The sequence below is a fragment of the Peromyscus eremicus genome, chromosome 12 (assembly GCF_949786415.1).
Source record: "Peromyscus eremicus chromosome 12, PerEre_H2_v1, whole genome shotgun sequence".
NCBI classification, from domain to species: domain Eukaryota; kingdom Metazoa; phylum Chordata; class Mammalia; order Rodentia; family Cricetidae; genus Peromyscus; species Peromyscus eremicus.
In genome coordinates, this window is record NC_081428.1 from 61,863,084 (window position 1) to 61,884,945 (window position 21,862).

Genomic DNA, 21,862 nt, shown 5'->3' on the forward strand with positions numbered 1-21,862 from the left:
CCAACAGGAACTCGACCACAACTGCCCTTGCACTGGACTGAGTCCACCCCACTGCCCGCTGCAATCCCAGCAGCCCTCGGTGTTCCTTCCTTTACAGGTAGGTCGCAGGAAAGAGATTGACAAGAACTCCCAAATAGTTGGGCAACAGAATTTTCTGAGAAGATGAACACGGACGCTCTGTGGTTCGGTTCCGTCCCCATCAGTGTCTGCATGGACCCCATTGGGTCCAACAAGAAACTCCTCAGAGAGTAAGAGAAGTGAGGCTCGGATCTCTCCCCTCCACAGCCGTGCTGACACACGGCCGGCAGGACACCCGGGGGATCTGGAGCTGATTCAGGTTCAGGATGTTTTAGGGAAGGAAAAGTTGCTATCGTCTCGCCACATTACACATCAGCGTGGCTCTTGGTTTGCAGGATCTGCAAGCCACTCTCTTCAGAACACAAGGCAAGCGCTAGTGTGTCAGGAAGAAAGGCCTCTGGGTATTACACGCTTCCTTCTTCTGCCCACTCCTCAGGGGCAAAAAATTAGTTCTACTTACTATATTTGAAAGACTAATTTTTAAAAAATTAATAAAAATGACAATTGCCCTGTCAAGATTACATGACATAAACAGTAAAGCAAAGCTCTGGGAGGGAGGATGGATGCGAGCAGGCTTCTAAGATGTGCTCAGCCTCCTGGGTGTGGCTGGCGGAGGTCGCGGGGCATGGATGGGCGGTCTGCGTCCCCATGCCAGGGTCCTCCTGCCCCTCGTCTTTTCTTTGTAGATGTCCTTGGGTTTAGTGTTGGGATCACAGAAGGGAATTCCACCGAGAGCTTCTGGAGGTGACAGGCAGGGGGAGGGAGAGGGGACAGGGATGGGACGTTAGTCCTCTTCATCCTCGCTGATGTCACAGGTCACAGCCTTGCGCCTAGACAGACTTGCTGGGGAGGAGGATGGGGAAGTCTTGCCAGAGAAGGGCCATCGGAAGGAGGGGGATGGGGAGCGTTCGTGAGTAGGGCTGCTGCTGGGACTCTGCTTGGGACTGATGGCCTGCAGCATCCGGCCTTTCCCCTCCTTCAGCATGTGTTTCTGGGGAGGGAGACCAGAAGGGAGAGTTAGGAGACACCTATGGGCCACAGAGTCACTCCCAGAGCCTGGGAAACCTCACGTTATTGTCCATCTCCCCTGTGTAATTGTTCTTTATTGCCGAGGATCAAAGCTACGTCTCAAGCGTGTGAGGACAACACCCTGACCCTGCTACGCCAAACATGACTCAGAAGACAGACGGGAGGGCACAACTGAAAGTCTGGCAGTTTCCCCGGCACACTGGATCGCTTCTCTGAGTCCCACCTGCTTGTCAGTCAGCCTCTCCCTGACTTCCATCAGAGACACTCTCCCAAGGCTACTTAGTCTGCAGTCACACTGGGGCAAAAACAAAGGCTCACGAGTGGGATTCTCATTTGGTTTGCAGGCACTGCTATTCCATTGGGGACCCACAGCAGCTCCTCACAGAGAGGAAGCTTGCTATCTGTTCTCTTTTTGTGCCCCCTTCTCTTCCATGTAAACCCAAAACACAGAAGTGACTACCTACTTATCTTGACTCCAGCTGTCAAGGTTGATAGACAGCTGACAAAAGTACTAGGAAAATGTATGACTAGGTAAGATCACTTCTTAATTTTTATGTTCCTTTCTGCTCAGATCCACAGCAGTGCAATTCCCTTAATTCACTGCATATTGACTGGAGGCTGAAACATTAGAGTCACAAGTTCAAGACCTGCCTCAGGCCACAGTTCAGGCCTAAGTGCACCCACCCTGGGGAGACGCTGCCTCCAAATAATAAATGAATAAGCCTGGTGTGGTGGCACACACCTTCAAGCCTAGCAGTTGGGAGACAGAGATCACTCTAAGTCCTAGGCCAGCCTGGTCTACACTGCAAGTTTCAAGCCAACCAAGGCTACATAGTGAGTTCTTGTCTCCAAAATAATAAATACATAAATAAGGCAGAGTACGTAGCTCAGTGGTGAGCGCTCGCTAGCATGTGTACTATGCTCTGGACTCAATCACCAGTCCAGCAGCAGTGGGATGCACCCCCCCTCATATCTCCCCACCACCACCCCATATCCCCCGGGGTCGGGAAGGCAGGCTCTCACCAGCGCCCCTTCTGGACCAAACATTTCCAGGAAACTGCCGATGAATTCTCGGGATTTCTCCTCCCACTTCTGGATGAGGTCAATGCTCTTTTCTTCCACCTTCTGCACAAATTCTTTTGATTTTTCTTCCACATCTTTCACTTTCTTCTTGACTTTATCAACCCGTTCTTGCAAGTGGTATTTCTTCTCCTAGGACAAAACAGATGGTTTTTAAGACATGATACCCAAGCTGATAGAGAGGGCTCAGGTTACTAAGAGTGCCTCCTGCTCTTCCAGAGGACCTGAGTTTGATTCCCAGCACCCACTTAAGACGGCTCACTGCCTCTCTGTCCAGCTCCTGAGAGCTCTGACACCTCTGGCCCCTGCCAGCAACTGCATTCACATGCACCTACCCACAGACTGTGTTCGCACACGCACCCATGTCTGTGCATATGTGTGTAGGTCCAAGGTCAACATCAGGTGTCTTTAACCACTCTCTACCTTACTTTCCTGAGACAGGATCTCTCACTGAACCTGGAGCTCACCAATTCTGCTAGGCTGGCCGGCTGCTGAGTCCTTAGAGGGTGTGCTGCCACACCTAGCTTTTTACAGGGTGCTGGGGATCAGAACTCAGGTCATTATGCTGGCAGAGCAAATACTCTACCAACCGAGCCATCTTCTTAGCCCTTGTTTTATTTTTTAGAAGTTGGAGATCTGCTTGATCATCTGAAAAATGGCAGAAAGTTGGTCCTACCAACATTCCTAACATTAGTGTAAAATGGTCTAAACTTTAGCTCTCTGGAGAAGGAGTGATATTTAGTCAGATGTAAAGTACTGTACCATCTGAGCATGGTGGCACTTGCTGGTAACCCCAGTACTCAGGAGGCCAAGACAGGAGGATCACAAGTTCCAGGTCAGCCTGGGCTGTAACTTGAGACCTTTTGTTAAAAACAAAGCAATGCAGGGCTGGAGAGACCGCTCAGTGGTTGAGAGCACTGGCTGTTCTTTCCGAGGACCCGGGTTCAATACCCAGCACCCACATGGCAGCTCACAACTGTCTGTGACTTCCAGGGGACCTGACACCCCCACACAGACATACACGCAGGCATTTTAAAAATGTACTCTCCTAATTTCTCGATCATGAAGAAGGAGGGAGAGACCACAGACAGTTCCGTAACACAGCGTGCGTTTGGTCGCACAAGGTGAAGGAAGGGGAGGAAGAGAAGGAAGAGAAGTCATTGTTTTCGGTCTTTCCCCTCTCCTTTTTGTTTATGGACACGGGTGAGTTTGTCGCTGTATTGTCTGCGTGTGAGGAGGGCACCACACATACGCAGAGCCTCGGAGTCCAGGGAGGCCACTGGATGCCTTGGGACTAGAGTTACAGATGACTGTGAGCCGCAACATGGGTGCTGGGAAAAGAGCCAGTCCTCAGGAAGAGCAGCAGCCTGTGCTCTTAACCACTGAGCCACCTCTCCAGCCCCTGCTTCTGTTTTGTGAGACAGTCTTGCTATGCCTCATACTTGCAATCCTCCAGTCTCAGCCTCCCAAGAGCTGGGGATAGTTATGCACCACCACACTTGGCTCACCTTTTTTTGAAATAGGACTTGCTAAATAAATAGCCCATGTGGGGAAACTGTATATAAAATAAATGCTGTGTGTCATTCATTAGCCACATGGAGAAAGATTCATAGTTTTCATCACATTCTCAAAAGAACAGCCAATTTAAAAAAAACAAAAACCACCGGGCAGTGGTGGCACTCACCGTTAATCCCAGCACTCGAGAGGCAAAGGCAGGCGGACCTCAGTGAGCTCAAGGCCAGCCTGGTCCATAAAGTGAGTTCCAGAACAGCCAGAACTACACAAAGAAACCCTGTCTCAAAAAACAAAACAAAAAACAACAAACAAACAAACAAAACAAAAAAGCCAACCAAACAGTTAAGAGCCTCTCTTTTGTTGTGTTTTGAGACAGAGTGTCACTAAGTCACTAAGACTGGCCTCAAAATTCTGATCTTCTTGCCTCTAGTCCTTTTACTGAACAGATATATCTGTGTCGAGACTATAGGCATTGTTAGGATTCTGCTCTCATTCCTCAGGGTCTGGCGTCTTACGGCATCAGCAAGCGCTGGCGACTACGCCTGTGGTCACGCAATGCCGCCTTAAAAAGCCAGATGTGGACCCCCACCCATCTCTCTCTCTCTCCTCTCTCCCTCTCTCTCTCTCTCTCTCTCTCTCTCTCTCTCTCTCTCTCTCTCTCTCTCTCTCTGTTTCCTCTCTGCTCCGCTCCTTCCCTCATCTTTCTCTCTCACCAGGCCTGGTCCCCTTCCCCCCCACCCCACCCCTTTTCCTCCTAATAAAGCTCTAAAAGGTACCACTGGGTTCTGTCCTGACCGTGACTTTTCCCCACAGTAACCAGTGCCCAACACCAACCACCACCAATTACTATCAGGCATTCTCAATTATACATTCCTATTTGACGAATTTTATATAATAATTCAATATACTGATATTCTGATATTATTCCACCATATTAGACACTAGACCCTGCCCCTGTGCAGTGCTTAGTGTTGGAGATTTTTTTTTTTTTTTTTTTTTTTTTTGGTTTTTGGAGACAGGGTTTCTCTGTGTAGTTTTGCGCCTTTCCTGGAACTCGCTTTGTAGACCAGGCTGGCCTCAAACTCACAGAGATCTGCCTGCCTCTTCCTCCCGAGTGCTGGGATTAAAGGTGTGCGCCACCACCGCCCGGCATGTTGGAGAATATTTTAAGGTGTGTTACTTTTGTTTATGTTGCATTTGTTTAACTCTGTGAAGCTGTGTTACTGTGCCTGTCTAAAACACCTAATGGTCTAATAAAGAGCTAAATGACCAATAGCAAGACAAGAGAAAGGATAGGTGGGGCTGGTAGGCAGAGAGAATAAATAGAGGGAGAAATCTGAGAGGAAAGAAGAAGGAATGAGAGGAAGGAGGACCCAGGGGCCAGCCACCCAGCTACACAGCCAGACATGGAATAAGAAACAAAGAAAAGGTATACAGGAATAGAGAAAGATAAAAACCTGAGGCCAAAGGTAGATGGGATAATTTAGTTGTTTATAAAAGCTGGCTAGAAATAAGCCAAGCTAAGGACGGGCATTTACAATTAAGAATAAGCTGGGTGGTGTTGGTGGCACACACCTTTAATCCCAGCACTCGGGAGGCAAAGGCAGGTGAATCTGTGACTTCGAGGCCAGCCTGGTCTACAAAGGACAGGCACCAAAAGCTACACAAAGAAACTCTGTCTCGGAAACCAAAAAAAAAAAAAAAAAAAAGAAAAAGAAAAAGAATAAGCCTCCATGTGTGACTTATTTGGGAGTTGGGTGGTGGGCCCCCAAAAGACCAAAAACAAACAACAACAGCTTGGTGCCATATTTCCTGCAAAGGGGCGTGTATTAGCTTTGGGAAATGATAATCAAAGCAGACTGAAAAGCATGCTCAGCCCAGACGGCACGGGAAGCAAGGTGTGTCCTCCAGAGGCAGGGAACTACGAGATGAGGTTGCAACTCACGTTGATGAAGCTGACATTGAGCTCCTTGGCGGTATAGCCCCTCTGGAGGTTCCTTCTTGCATATACATCGTAGTCACGGACAATGCGGGTGATGATATCTGATGTGGAGATACCTTCTGTCCTCTGTGTCGGAGCAAACATGCCTAAGTCCAAACACAAACAGACAAACACTGATGTCCTGCCACATCCGGAAGGGGACCAGACAGAGCCTGGGAGCAGCACGTTTCTCTATTTCTCAAAACAAAACAAAACAAAAACCGAGACTCTCCTTTAATTCCAGCACTTGGGAGGCAGAAGCAGGTGGATCTCTGTGAGCTCAAGGTCAGCCTGGTCTACACTGTGAGTTCCAGGACAGGAAAAAAGGTAGACTCTCTTATTACTATAAGTGGACTCTAAAGACCCTGGCACACAGGAAGACTGAATCAAGGCCTAGAAGGAGCACACATGTCCTAATGGTAAGAATATGGACTTGTCCTAAATTTAAGAGATTGAAATGAGATGTCTGGAGCAAGAACTGACAGGTGCTGGGGTGTGCTCACTCACACTGTTGTCCACAATTTGACCAGAAGCAGAATGTTGGATTTCTCAGAGTTCACATTTTCTACTGCAAAGCAATGCCATGGCTGAATCTCTGAAGTCACCCGAGACCCTATAAAGTGAAGCTGGATATCAACCCACTCACCTGCTTCCTTGATGTGCTTATACACGTCATCACTCCCCGCAGAAGAATAGGGGATATCGTCATGGGCTACGAAATCAATCTGAAAAGAAGAAAACATCATCTCATCTCCAGGCTAACTGCCATTTGGAAAGACCCTGTAAATACTCTTGGGCTCAGAAAAAGGGAAACTCGCAGGACCCACACCTCAAAATAACCTTTTCTCTCTACCTTTTTGCTTGGTTCATACAGTCTACAATTTGTTCAGAAATCACCAACCTAATTATTTATGGCTTCTACATCAGAAGTTTGCCGGTTTCTTCTCTGGCTATTTCTCCTGGTCTAAGAGAAGTGCTGTCTGAACACCATCAGCATGCTGTGGTCAGCAGAGCAGGAGAGTTTTCTAGTAAGCCGTTAGTAGACAGAGCCTAGAAAGAAGGGAATGTCCCTGTCCTCCTGGGTCTATAGAAATGGGCCACAAAAAGGCTTCTATTGCTTAATTAACTGTTTCTTCTCTTAGTTCCTGAGAAAAGGGGGAATTTAGAAATAGCAACGAAAGTCCTTTTACCAGAACAGACTTATCTGTTCTACCGAGAAATGTAAAACCCAAAGCCGCAAGTGTTTATCGCTGTATTGCTATGAATACACTTCAGAAGACTCATCTAGACTCATCTATTGACTATCTGGACAGCCCCTAAACTTTGCTACTGTAACACTAATCCTACCAAACCCAGCCCCAGGAGCTGCAGTTGTGCTGAGCAAGCTCCTCAGGACCCCAGCTCACATCTCCATCACCCATGAACAAGTTGACAGGACAGCAAAGTGAAGGTTCAGCAGCCGGTAAGCTGCGTGGTGGAGACCGACTGCTTACAAGGAGAAGGGACACAGCAGGTTCTCTGACATCCTCTCTGGGGCCACCTGTGCGGCAGAGAATAACCTTGCTCATCACTGTTGGTACCACTGTTGAGTGCTGGTGGAGGGAAGTTAGAGAACCGCAAAAGTCTGTCCTGGGCTGGTGAGACGGCTGGGCAGGTAAAACCCCAGTTTCATCCCTGAGAGAAGTGGTACCCACAGGTTGCTCTCTAACACTTGTGTGTGCCATGGCACCCATGCATACACATAGTAAGTAAGTAAACATCTACCCTGTCTAAATAGTTACAGTAAACCTCCCTGGCTTCGGGCCTACTAAGTACTGCTTCAGAAGCGTGGCGGCTCTCTTTGTTCCCTTCTGCTCCCTGCGATGATCCACATGCCCATGCAGAGAAGGGACAATATGCACACTGGCTTCTCAAGCTTGAGGGTCTCTACCGCTCTAAGAAATCCATCCCTTTCATGCCCACCTGTGTAGGAAGCATTCTTCAATGAGGGAGAATTCGAAGGCAGGGGGTTTTTAAATAATAATTACTTCTTAAACAAGAGTAAGAAACACTCTTGGTTTTTGATCCCACACAATTTCTAGCCCCAAATCAAAGTAGAAAGTAAATATAAATCAACAGAAGAGAACTTGAGCTATTTCCTAAATGCAAAGCTTTCTCTCTTTAATTCAGTTTTTGTTTGTCTTTTTGAAAGGTTTTAATATTTTGTGTGTGCCTGGTGTCCATGGAGGTCAGAATGTGTTGGTCCTCTGGAACTGGAGTTACAGACTGTAGCACGAATCCTAAAGGTTCTTATTCATATAAAAACAAACCTGGAGCCAGGTACTGGAGTTAACGCTGGAAGATCAGAGAAACAGAACAAGCCACAGCCACCTCACGTCGCCAATTCCTCCGCTGATCCTGTTTCCTCAGACTGGAAGCCTCTGAGTTCTCATCCAAATGGATCTCAGCTGAACTGTGCTGCTAAAAGCCTAAAAGCTTAACCAGCCTAGTTCCTGGTTTTCACGCCTTATATACCTTTCTGCTTTCTGCCATCCCTTCCTGGGATTAAAGGCTCTTGTTACCACACCTGTCTGTTTCCAGTGTGGCTTTGAACTCACAGAGATCCGGATGGATCTCTGCCTCTGGAATGCTAGGATTACAGGCGTGTGTGCCACCATTTTCTGGCCTCTATGTCTATCTAGTGGCTGTTCTGTTCTCTGACCCCAGACAAGTTTATTAGGGTGCACAACATATTGGGAACACATTATCACCACAACAGACAGTTGTGAGCCGTCTTGTGGTGCTGGGACCAAACCCAGATCCTGTACAGAACAGCAAGTATTCTTAATCACATAGTCGTCTCTCCAAACCCCCTCATCTTTTCATTTGCTTGTTTTTGAGACAAGGTCTTTATTATGTAGCCCAAGCTGGCCTCAAACTTGTGGTCCTCCTGCTTTAGTCGCTTGGCTTTGGAATATAAACATCTTTTTACATTAAAACAATTAAATTTGCCGGGCGGTGGTGGCGCACGCCTTTAATCCCAGCACTCGGGAGGCAGAGCCAGGCGGATCTCTGTGAGTTCGAGGCCAGCCTGGGCTACCAAGTGAGTTCCAGGAAAAGGTGCAAAGCTACACAGAGAAACCCTGTCTCAAAAAACCAAAAAAAAAAAAAAAAAAAAAAAAAAAAAAAAAAAAAAAAAACAATTAAATTTATTTATTTATTTATTTTGTGTGGGGTTTTTTTAAAAATTTATTTTATGTATGTATTTTTTTTTTAGGTGTGAGTGCTCTGCCTGCATGCCACCAGAGGGCATCACATCCCATTATAGATGGTTGTGAGCCACCATGTGGTTGCTGGGAATCGAACTCTTGACCTCTGGAAGAGCAGCCAGTGCTCTTAACCGCTGAGCCATCTCTCCAGCTCAACTTGTTCATAAATGTGTGCATATAGGCCAGAGGACAACTTGCAGGAGTCAGTTCTCACCTTCTAGCGTGTGGGTCCAGGATTCAAATTCAGGTCATCAGACTGGGCTGCATGTGTCTCTACCTGCCGAACCATCTGACTAACCCAGATAGATAAACTCCATCAGTGTATGGCTAGAACTGTGGATATTCTGAAGAGCCTGGCACGCTATCAGGGGAGGACACTACTGTCATTTAAGACAGTTCATTTAAGGCCTGTTCACAGTGTACCCTGGACACATTAGTCAGTCTCTCTGGGCCTTGCTCTTCATATGTAAATGAAATAATAACTGTTCCCACAAGATGGCTGTGGGAGCAACTAGAACATAGTGACCCCAGAGGCACATGACAGACAGAAAACTAGCCCTGTAGCTCAAGCCCCGAGGAGCTGGTGGGACTAGGAGTGAGCCCCGCGCCCGGCCAGCTGCTTACCCGGTGCTCTGCCAGGAACTCGGGCGTCAGCGTCCAGGGGGCGTTCCTCACCACCTCATCCACATAGCGACAGTGTTGCACCGCGTCATAGCGCTCGTTCTCGTTCATCACCGTGAAGCCCTTGAAGTTGTGGGTCAGCTCATCACTGCAGACTGGGGTCACAACCACAGCTGTGAGTCAAGACCCTCTGAGGGCCTTCCCCAGCCACCAACCTTCCCCGTGTCCTCCTCCTTTCTAGGCCTGTAACAGTGCCTGCCCCACCCCATCCGCTCAGCAGAAGAATCTTCTGGATGTAGTTCAGCCTGGGTAACAATGTTTTCTAACCTAAGACCTTCAGAACAACATTCCCTACCCTAAGGCTCACACTTTCGAAAAGAGGGTAAAATATGGAAGTCAGATTTTGACTTTGAAACGAGCCTGCTATGTATTTCCACACCAGTGAAGTTTTTCACAATGTTTTATTGGGGCTGGAGAGATGGCTCAGCAGCTAAGAGCACTGGCTGCCCTTATAAAACAACCAAGCTTGATTTCCAGCACCCCACACGGTGGCTCACAACTGTCTGTAACTCCAGTCCCCCGGGGATCTAATCTTCTGAATTCCTCGGGCACAGGCACGCGTGTGGTACAGAAACACACGTGAAGACCAACCAACAGAATAACCTACTCATACACGTAAGATAAATTTTAAAAATGCTTTCTGATTTTATTTTTCTAAGGTTGGACTTGACCATCCCATTTGCTGGGCAGACTTTCCCGCTTCTGTCGATTCAAAGCTGAGGAGGTGAAGTCCAGAGCAAATGTTTTTAAGTAGACAACTGTATGAGTGTCGCCACACTGTAGAACCTCAGCTATAACTGCGAGACAGTCCAGGCCCTCTCAGGGAGCCTGCATGTGGGACGGCTTGGACCACATGCTTCCTTTCATAAAGACTGCACTAAGTCACACAAACGGGAGGGAGGCTGCTCTTTTTCTGAACAACTAAACTCATCTGACGTTTCCTTACCTCCCACAATGAGATATGTATTAGGGAAAAGGTTCTTTGCTTGCATCAGAGCCCGGGCATGACCAGAGTGAAATAAGTCAAATATTCCATCCGCATAAACTCTCACAGGCCGCTCACCTGAATCCAAATAAAAGAGCTCATCACAAAAATGCATTTACTCAGCCCCTCACACCTGACAAATGGGACGGTGTCACTGTGTGACTCTCGGTCACTTCTTTCTCGGTAGTGTTCTCTGGGGCCAGGCCTGGTGACACAGACCTGCAACCCTAGCCACTCTGGAAGCTGCAGCAGGAAGATTACCAAATTCAAGGCCAGCTTGGACTCCAGAGTGACTTCAAGGCCAGTTGGGACAATGTAGTGAGACCCTGTCTCACAATGAAGAGGCTTAGGTACATAACCCAATAGTAGAGGTCTTGCATAAGGCCCTAAGGTCAGCCCCCACTACCATAAAAATTCAAATAAGTGCAAACATAAGCCATTTTACTATTATATAGTCTCAACAAACTAGTCCAGAAGAGTCCCTGAACACAACACAGGTATTACCTCAGTAAGGGCTCCATTTCTGTCTATCTAGAATTAGACTGCAGTCCATGTTTTTTATATGGACTGAGTACTTTTTCCTTAATACTACCTTAGAAGTGATATTAAATATATAGTCAATGAATACATATTCTGAACTTCAAAATCCTCACCTTAAAAAAAAAGATTAACTCTGAATTATGTGTATGGAGGGGGTATGTATGTGCATGTAAGTGCAAGTACCTGTCCCAGAGACATCTGTGAACTGCTCAATATGGGTGCTGGGAACTGAACTCTGGTGCTCTGCAAGAGTAGTACGGACTCTTAACCACAAGAGAGCTCCCAAACTCTCACCTGAGATGTATGACATTTCAAGTCACAAATAAAAATTCACTTCCTGTGTTATAAAATGAAAACATCTTGACGGTGTGACATCCACAGAGCACTGAAAGAACGTAACATGTGCGTCTTCCTCTGTGTTTATTATGTTCTGTGTTTAAACAGAACATAATGAAACTATTCTGACTGCTAATGCTCCCTTTTTCAGTTTGCCTTGATTACTAATAACTAACACTTTGCTTTGAAAATCAATCCTAGCTAGGCATGATGGTGCAGGTTATTAATGCCAGTACTCAGAAGGCAGGGCCAAGCAGATCTCTGAGTTTGAGGTCAGCCTGGTCTACATAGCAAATTCTAGGCCAGCCATGGCTACATAGTGAGACCCTGTCTCAAAAAACCAAACAAACAAAGCCCACTGCTGCTGGAGGTAATAAATGATCTGGAGGTTTTTGGCTGAAGTGGAGGGAGGATGGATATATAATCAGAGCAGATAACATTCTGGAAGCATTTCTCCCTCCTAGTAAGCATGACGGGACATTTCTCAGATACATGAAGTACTTGAAAATAAAATATAAATATGTTAGGACTTTCCATCATGGCTTTTCATTTTTCCATTAGTTAGAATAAAAAGAACTGTCTGTTGAGTTACTTTCAGTGGTAGTGGCCCATGGAAGCCAGACATTATCTCCCAGTGTCTGAGACAGTTCCAAGGCCAGAGAAACAGTGACTCCATGCTGTGCTGCACAGGAGAAGTCCCAGCAGTCTAAGGAGCTCGGCCACCGTGACACTGAAGGAGGAGCTAGTTCACTGCGGCTGCAGAGGGCAGCAATAGGAACATGGCCAATAGGGAATAGGGAAGAAGGGCCAGAGCCCCATCTGACGGACAGAACGGACCCTGGAGAAGATACTTCTTCCTCCTGTCTCAATAAGCTTTGCACAGTGGTATCTCAGCCAATGAGGTTTATCTGGGGCATGATTATTGCTAATTAAAAACTCTTAATGGCTGTGGATCAGGGAAGAGGAAAATGGTTACCAAAAGGTTTGGGCTTTTAACGTAGCTTTATCCATAAACATGTACATTTTTTTTAAAGATTTATTTATTTATTATGTCTACAGTGTTCTGCCTGCATGCCAGAAGAGGGCACCAGATCTCATTATAGATGGCTGTGAGCCACCATGCGGTTGCTGGGATTGAACTCAGGACCTTTGGAAGAGCAGCCAGTGCTCTTAACCACTGAGCCATCTCTCCAGCCCTTTGTTTTGTTTTGAGAGACAGAGTTTCTCTGTGTAGCCCTGCCTGTCCTGGAACTTACTCTGTAGATCAGGCTCACCTCAAACTCAGATATCCTCCTGCCTCCCAAGTACTGGGATTAAAAGTACAAGCCACCACACCCAGCCTAAACATGTTTTAAACTAAGAAATCATACATTGCTGATAGGAGCATAATTTCTTACAAAGGCAATTTGGCAATATTTGTGGGAGCCCACAAAAGCTTCCTAGTGAGATCTGAGCTTGCTTTACATAGCAGGGCTGCATTAGGGGATGGCTTGACCACGTGCATGGTCACCAGGTGTCTGGGATGGTCTGCACTTGGCTGGGTGAGCTCCCTACAAATCAGCAAAGACAAACAGCAAATGCCTGGCTCCTTTGGTCTGGCCATTCTCATTCTGGGAAACTATCTTTCAGATGTGTTTTCACTGTGGCCTTGTTGGCAACAGCAAAGGTGTGAAGACAACATTTCATCAGACAACTGAATCCAGGACAAGGTGGGAGGGGACGGAAACTAAGCACTTAGATATCCACAAGCAACTGGCCACCCTGGCTGCTCTAAGAGGGACATCGGTGGCTGTGAGCCACAGGTTAAGAGGAAGACGCCCATGTTACGTTCCTTCAGTACTCTGTGGATATCACATCATCGAGATGTATCCATTTTATAATACAGGAAATACATCTTTATTTGAATTTTTTTTACTTTTATGTAGTATATATGTGTGTCTGAGAGAGAAACAGAGCGATCACATACAAGAATGCCATGGTGACATGTAGAGAACAGAGGACACCTTGCAGGAGCCACTATGTAGGCTCTGGGGACTGAATCCAGGTTGTCAGTCTTGGCAGCAAGCTCCTTTACCCACTGAGCCATTTTGCTGGTCCAAATTTTTGGAATAAAGTAAAACATATCAATATAATGAAAAATAATAGAATGGGCATTTTTCTTTTGGTGTTAAGAATTAAACCCAGGAATTCCTGTACCTGCTTTATCACTGAGTTACATCTTTGTCCTACAATATATTTAATACTATAGGATATATATTAATACTGTCCTATAATAGAAAAGTTAGTTCAAGTGGCCAACCAGGTTCCTTCCTCTTTAAGCTTAAGTTTATTCATCTGTAGGACAAAGTAAAATAAAACATGAGTTGTACAATCAGCTGGGCAGTGGTGGCGTACACCTTTAATCCCAGCACTGGGGGGCGGGGGGGGGGGGGGGGGAGGCAGGAGGATATGAGTTCAAGGCCAGCCTGGTCTACAGAAGTGAGTTCCAGGATAGCCAGAACTACACAGAGAAATCCTGTCTTAAAAACAAACAAGCAAAAACAAACAAACAAACAAAAATATGTACAATCTTTCTTTTTCCTTTTAATCCTTGAACTAATGAAGAATCTAAAACTGGGTTTTCCCAAGCAAGGCTTCAGGGGCTGTGATATGACTTTGTTTGATCCTAAAACACAAAGGCTAGATAGACTGCAAATGCACGAACACATTACAGTATAGCAGGGAGTCACACTGTCTGGGAGAGGAAAAGCAGACTGTTACTGAGGGAAGCTGTTGGCCAGCACAGTAAAACATCACTGAACCTTTTCCCAACCAACCCACACCTACATGTGTCCCATTACCTCGGCAGGGCCCTTCCCAGCTATTGACAATTCAGTGCCCGAGACCTCGCATCCAGCCTTTGGTAACACAGGCTGGTATATTAACCAAGTGGCCAGAAGGGGCCACTGTTGCACAGGTCTTGGGAGAAGCAAGCATCAGAAATTCTTTAACCAAATAAACCACACCCCGATTGGCAGCCGTCTCAGATTACTAAGAGGAACCTCCTGTCACCCTCTGGGTTATAAATAAGGTGGCTGCATTTTACTCTGCTAAGAAAGCTAAACCAGGCTTCAATTCCCTGTCTACTGAGACACCCTGTCAAACATCAGTCATGGAACCCCTGCCTTTCTCCACGTCTCCTTTCTTTCTGTTAAACACACTGCTGGCTGCACTGTCTCCCAGTAGATGCCCGAAGGTGAGCGGACCTGTTCTATCCTAACTACCTCTGACTACACACTTCTGTCCTAGATTACACAGCCCCCCTGCTAAGCTCCCTTAAGTTTCCCAGTGAAAACCCCGGGGAGAGGACCAGGAGGAAACACTTCTGTGTCAGGTTGATTAGAAGCCCTAGCTGGCACCAGAGGCTTTCTTTCTTGTCTTACTCCTTGTCCTGCAGACACAAATATATCCGTATCTAAGACAAGACGAGAGTTAGCAAGAGGAAGGTGCAAGAGAAGAGCAAGAAGTCAAACCAGCTGGCCAGCTTCCCAGGAGAACTTGCCACTGTTTCTTACACCTCAAACCTAGGTGAGAGGCCTCCGAGGGTAAGAGGACTTGCTGCTCTCCCAGACGACTGAAGTTCGGTTCCTAGCACCTCTGTGGCAACTTGAAACCACCTGTAACTCCAGGTCTCAGGGATCCCATGCCCTCTTCTGGCCTTCTCTGATACTAGGCATTTACATTGCGGACATACATACATGCAGGCAAGACACTCATTCACATAAAAATAAAAATAAATTAATAAAAAGTAAGATGCAGCCGGGCGGTGGTGGTGCACGCCTTTAATCCCAGCACTCGGGAGGCAGAGGCAGGCAGATCTCTGTGAGTTCGAGGCCAGCCTGGGCTACCAAGTGAGTTCCAGGAAAGGCGCAAAGCTACACAGAGAAACCCTGTCTCGAGAAAAAAAAAAAAAAAAAAGTAAGATGCAGTGATTTCATCCATTGCTTAGCACCAATGCCCATAAAGATCAACCGACTGTGGACAGGCCCAAGGCGAGCCGACCTGGGTTTGGGCTCCACTGCAGCACTGGCTGCCTCTCACTGGAGGCTGTCGCTGCTGAGTTTCTAATGACTGGCTGCTTCTTAATGTCCCCAAACATACAATAAAGAAGACAATCTCAAGCACAATGTAGAAATCATACTCTAGCTAGGTGGTGCTGGCACACGCCTTTAATCCCAGCACGCCACAGATGGAGACGGGATCTCTGTGAGTTCAAGGCCAGCCTCCTCTACAGAGTGAGTTCCAGAACAGACAGAGCTACACAAGAAAACCTGGCTCAAAAAAATTTATTGTTTTCTAAAATTTTTAAATAATTAAGACCACCAGTGTTTATTTATTATAAGATTCAAAACTTGGAAATACTATAACACATTTTCTTTTCTTTTCTTTTTTTTCTGTTAGCTCTAAACACTGACCTCAAGGTCTCAGGCATGTTAAGCCCATGTTCTTGCTCTGTGCTACACTCTCTGCACACTACTACATATATGATCAGTTTTTTAATATACTACAATGATATGTGGATACTATAACAAAGTGGGAAACTGTGAACAGACCTGAGCAAGGGATGAATTCTGAATGTGTGTCATTATGTAATGCATAAAAAGTGGTTGACTGCAACAGGTTCTACTACCGTGTGTGAGTGTGAAACAGGAACCGTCTGCTGGCATTTTGAAATTTGACCTCTAGGCTAGTGAGATGATGGTGCAGTGGATAAAGGTACTTGCCTGCTTATTTGAGTTCAGTTCCCAAGACTTATGGTAGGAGAAAACCAGTGACCGAAGTTGTCCCTGACCTCAACATGTATACTGTGGCATGCACACCGTATACATACACACAAAATAAGTAGATAAATGTAATTCTAAAAGTTTAAGAGGCTACATAGTCAAATCTGTCCCAATAAATAAATAAACAAATTAATTAAGTTCACTTCATGAATCAGAAAGGTTGTGGTCAACATGAGCCATATCTAAATATTTTTTGCAGAAAAAAATATTCTCAAGAACTAGATTTTTGATGTTGTTTTAAGGAATCCAGGAATAATAATAATTTACACAACCAGAGTACAGCCAAGGGGTCCTGGGGTCCCCAGTCACCGTGACATTCATTGTCCAGCACCGTTTGTAGTCCTGTTTTATGGCTCTTTACTAGGAAAACAAACATAAACACATTAAGTGATCACAGTGCGCACCTTCAATCCCGCACTCGGGAGGCAGAGGCAGGTGGATCTCTGTGAGTCTGAGTCCAGCCTGGTCTACAGAGGGAGTTAGTTCCAGGACAGCCAGGGCTACATGAAGAGACTCTGTCTAAAACAAACAACCAAACAAAAAACAGAAGCAATCACATCCAGGAGAGGTGGTGCCTTTATCCCAGTGCTGGAGTTGGGGTGGAGGGGGTGAGGCAGATGGTCTCTGTGAGTATACAGTGCTGGGGTAGGGGTGGAGGGGCAGAGGCAGATGGTCTCTGTGAGTATACAGTGCTGGGGTAGGGGTGGAGGGGCAGAGGCAGATGGTCTCTGTGAGTATACAGTGCTGGGGTAGGGGTGAAGGGGCAGAGGCAGATGGTCCCTGTGAGTATACAGTGCTGGGGTAGGGGTGAAGGGGCAGAGGCAGATGGTCCCTGTGAGTATACAGTGCTGGGGTAGGGGTGGAGGGGCAGAGGCAGATGGTCTCTGTGAGTTGCAGGCTAACCAGGAAAAAGGATGAGGGGTAAGATTCATAACCACACTGTCTGTATGAGGATGTGCTGCGGTTGTAACGGCCTCCTACTCTCTGTGCTCGCCTAGGGCTAAGCTCAGCCCTGTATTTGCAGAGTAGACACAACACTTACCAGACCTGAAAAGGGGTAGAAAACAGGGAAAAGAGAATGGGGGATGTATAGACAAGAAAGAATGGCTGCCTGTACGGCAGTATTTACAATAAATGGTTATGAGGTGTTTCGTTCGTTCGTTTGTTTGTATGGGTGGGTTGTTTATTTTGATTTTTTATTGTCTTGTTTTGTGTGTGGGGTATTTTGTCTGTATACATGTCTGTGTATCTTGTTCATGCCGTGCCCACAGAGGCCAGAAAGTGTGTCAAGCCTTTGGAGCTGGAGTTAACTGGTGAGTCATCTAAGGCCAGGGCGGTGGTTTTTGAGACAGGGGCTCAACTTCCAGCTGGCCTCAGATATTCTCTGTTGTAGCCAAAGATGACCTGAAATGACCTCCCTGCCTCCATCTCCCAGCCAGGTGACAGGTGTGCTGACACACACCTGGGTGCTCCTACTTACGGTGATCCCCAAAACCAACTGTCCAAAGCAGAAGATTCTCCAGAACACATTAGTAACTGTCGGGGGGCCAATGAAACAGTTCAACAAGTAAAAACACTTGCCACACAAGCCTGGTGACAGGAATTTGATCGCTAGAACCCATGAGGAAGCAGAAGGAAAGAACACACTCCAGTTTCCTCTGACTTCCACACATGTGCTGTGGCACACATGCACACATATGCACAGAATGCACACATATACACAGAATGCATACACACACACACACACACACACACACACACACATGCCCACATCAGTATGCACTTGCATGCACATGATTGTTCACTAAAAAAATTACTTGGCCAAAATAGTTAATGATATAAATTAAACCTATAAATAAAGAAAAAGAAAATGGGCTTTCAAAATAATAAAGCAAGTCTATTAAAAGGTATACAATTATATCATTAAAGATAAAATTAATCTCTCCCAATGGGATATTTTTTTCTTCTATCAATCGGCAATATCATCATAGTTGACTGACACTATGAGAAAGAATTATGGAGAAAATTCTGGGGCTGGGAAAAATATATGACAGTTTGATATATTAATTATTTGAGTATTTGTAAAAATAGGCAAAATCACAGGAGTAGATAGAATACTTGCCTACCATAAGCAAGGCTCTAGGCTTGATTTCCCAGCACCACAAAAACAAACAAACAAGACACACCCCATCTACAGCTAACATCCATCTTTTCTTTTCTGCCACAACGGGGATCAAACCCAACAACTCGAGTGTGCTAGGCAGGCACCCTACCAACGAGGGACATTGGCAGCCATCAGACTAATAGGTGTGGGGTTTTGTTGTGGTTTGGTTTTTTGTTTTGTTTTGTTTTTCTGTTTCATGATAGCTATGCCAATAACCCAGAAAACAAACAGATAACAAGGAAAAAAATTTACAATTTTATAGAATGAAGTTATCCTCTGCAGCAGAACATTGAGACAGAATAGCATCCTAAAGACTATAGCAAACAAAATAGCTAAGTGGCTACTTACAAGGAGTTCCTCTGCAGGCTTCTTCCATAGTTACCCTGACATAGGGCTTACTAAAGTCAACTTCAATTTCATCAGAAAAGGGAGCTGGCTGCCGTAAGCCCTGAACAAGAACGTGATAGAAAATTAAGTCAAATTCAGTGGTGTACAATGAAGTACTCGAAATAACACAGCTTTAAAGAACAGACAGTTATTCAATGATGTGACTAAAACTTTATAATGTTGAGAAGGAAAAAAAAGTATTCCAAAGTGAAGAGTGAAAATAACTTTGGCCTGAAGAACAAATGTCCTTCTAGTGGTTTCAGGATAAAACTGAGCAATCTGACTGGGTCTGGAATGACGGCAGCATGGTGGAATAGCAAACCTTGGCCCCTGTGACGAAACTGCCAGGGTTACTCAGCACACTTCCTATTGATCCAACTAGAGAGCAGGAGGGTAGGCAGCTCCTGAGTAAAACCATGGCTGCGTAACACTTCACACTGTAATTATGTTCAAACGCTCCCTAAGAGGCGAGGAACATACAGCAGGAGCCTCCGTTTATAGAGGAGGAAACAAGGGTCAGAGACCTATGAGAACCATATACACTAAGAGGCAAAGCTGACCAGAATGCGTGTGTGCTTTGTCTCTCTGTACATGGCTTCACTTGGGAGCTTTGTTCAATTTATTTAACTAAACACCTGGAACCTTTCAAATGGGATGAACACACACACACACACACACACACACACACACACACACACACACGCGCGCGCGCTGAACTGTGCCCAGGTTTGTCCTGTTGCAACATCAACATGAACCTAGAGTTTGTCAGCAGCTTCCTACCGCTGCTCTTCCTTGTCCCCGTCTTAAGCATTCGTTAGCACAGGTTTCTGATAGCCACGGAGCAACTCTCTTTTGCCCAAACGGTCTACATAATAAAACCAGGCCCTGGTAGAATCATAATTATTTTCATAGTGCCGGGGGGAAGGCTCTAGAGAAAGAGAGGAGAACAATGGAGCAGAAAGTGTCTATCAGGGATGTTCAATCTTTGACATTGTGAAATGAGTGACAAGTCATCACTTACAAAGTTCATGCTCAAGGGCTGTGCAATGACATAAAAAGAAGAGAAGGGGAGGGGAGGGGAGGGGGGAAGGAAGGTGGGAAAGAAGGAGGGAGGGAAGGAAGGAAGGAAGGAACGAAGGAAGGAAATGTCTCTAAAAAACCAAAATTTTAAAAAATTCAATATTTTCATGAGGCTTTTTTTTACATGTATATTTATTCATTTTGTGTTCATTGGTGTTTTACCTGCATGTGTATTTGCACAAGAGTGTCAGAAGCCCTGGAACTGGAGTCACAGACAGGTGTGAGCTGCCATGTAGGTGCTGGGAATTGAACCCAGGTCCTCTGGAAGAGCAGCCAGTGCTCTTAACTGTTGAGCCATCTTCTCCGGCCCCTCAAGGCTTTTTATTTTTTATTTCGTGTGTATGGGTGTTTTGCCTGCACACATTTGTGTGCTGCTTACATGCCTGGTGTTGGCAGAGGTCAGAAGAAGGCATCAGATCCCCTGCAACTGGAGTTACAGACAGGTGTGACCCACCATGTGGATGCGGGAGTTGAGCCAGTGCTCTTAATCACTGACCTATCTTTCCAGCTCCAGTTTAAGTAAGTTTACACTTTGATGCTGGGCTGCTTCCTAGCTATTCTTGGCTGCACATGGTTTGTGGGCCATGGGTTAGAAACACCTGTTAAGGCTCAAAAACAAATTACTTTTCCCACCCTTCAGTTAATGTCAGTTTCTTGGTATCTTCAGTTTTCTTCTCGTTGGTACTTTTCACACTATATGTGATTTGTTGCTATCTCCTTTTCTTGCCTTTGTTGTTGTTATCGTTGTTGGGTTTTGTTTTTGAAACAAAGGCTGGCCATGAACTATACAGCCCAGTTTCTTAACTGCTCCTGGCTCAGCCTCAACTGTTCAGATACAGGTGTTTTCCACAACTGGGTCATATCCTCATCTTTGCAATCTCAATGACAGCAACTGGCACCCAGCGGTTCTCAGTATATGGTGGTTGAAATGGATTGCGGAATTGTAGTCATAAGCAGAACCATGGCTTTTCCTCAGTTTAGGTACTTTACTCGTGTGTGTGTGTGTGTGTGTGTGTGTGTGTGTGTGTGTGTGTGTGTGTTCTATATTTATGAATGACACATATTTAAATAGGCTAAATTTTAATTTTTATAAATTATTTTGTGATTTATTTATTTATTTATTTATTTTTGGTTATAAGAGACAGGGTTTCTCCATGTAGCCCCAGCTGTCCTCGAACTCAGAGACCTGCCTGCTTCTGCCTCCAGTGTGCACCACCACTGGATTCATTTATTTTTTGTTTTTTTTTTTTTTTTGGTTTTTTTGAGACAGGGTTTCTCTGTGTAGCTTTGCGCCTTTCCTGGAACTCAGTTGGTAGCCCAGGCTGGCCTTGAACTCACAGAGATCCGCCTGGCTCTGCCTCCCGAGTGCTGGGATTAAAGGCGTGCGCCACCACCGCCCGGCGGATTCATTTATTTTTTAAGAGTGTGTGTGTGATGCCGGGCGGTGGTGGCGCACGCCTTTAATCCCAGCACTCGGGAGGCAGAGCCAGGCGGATCTCTGTGAGTTCGAGGCCAGCCTGGGCTACCAAGTGAGTTCCAGGAAAGGCGCAAAGCTACACAGAGAAACCCTGTCTCGAAAAACCAAAAAAAAAAAAAAAGAGTGTGTGTGTGTGTGTGTGTGTGTGTGTGTGTTAGATCAAATTCCGAGCCTGGTATCTACCAGACCGGCACTCTATCACTGAGGTAAATGCCCAGCTATCATGGCCCTTTTGATTTTTGCCTTTAGAAATATCAACAAATAGTCTGAATACACAGAGAAAACTGGACAATGATATCTCTTAATTCCTCCTCCTCAACTCTCTGCCTCTTCTGCCCATTTCATCCCGATCCCCCAAATTAGCCACCTAATATTTGGTGCCCTTTCTACATGTGAGGAGAAGCGCTCTTCTGAGAGCAGAGTTCACTCTGTGCTTCCATCCTCCACAGGGAAGAGCC

The 21,862-nt window shown here is 45.8% G+C and overlaps 1 protein-coding gene across 3 annotated transcripts in view; it reads right to left on the minus strand.

Moving 5' to 3' along the window:
* Positions 1–538: 538 nt before the first annotated feature.
* Pcyt1a (phosphate cytidylyltransferase 1A, choline) overlaps positions 539–21,862 on the minus strand; it is a 44,594-nt gene continuing 23,270 nt past the window's right edge. For all 3 annotated transcript variants that reach the window (XM_059276936.1, XM_059276935.1, XM_059276937.1), the window contains 7 exons: positions 18,809–18,908; positions 10,559–10,675; positions 9,556–9,707; positions 6,330–6,408; positions 5,648–5,790; positions 2,131–2,319; positions 539–1,069 (listed from right to left, as the gene is read on the minus strand). In XM_059276936.1, the coding sequence (XP_059132919.1) occupies positions 863–1,069; positions 2,131–2,319; positions 5,648–5,790; positions 6,330–6,408; positions 9,556–9,707; positions 10,559–10,675; positions 18,809–18,908 (987 nt within the window). In that variant the 3' untranslated portion in view covers positions 539–862. The remainder of the gene's footprint in view (positions 1,070–2,130; positions 2,320–5,647; positions 5,791–6,329; positions 6,409–9,555; positions 9,708–10,558; positions 10,676–18,808; positions 18,909–21,862) is intronic.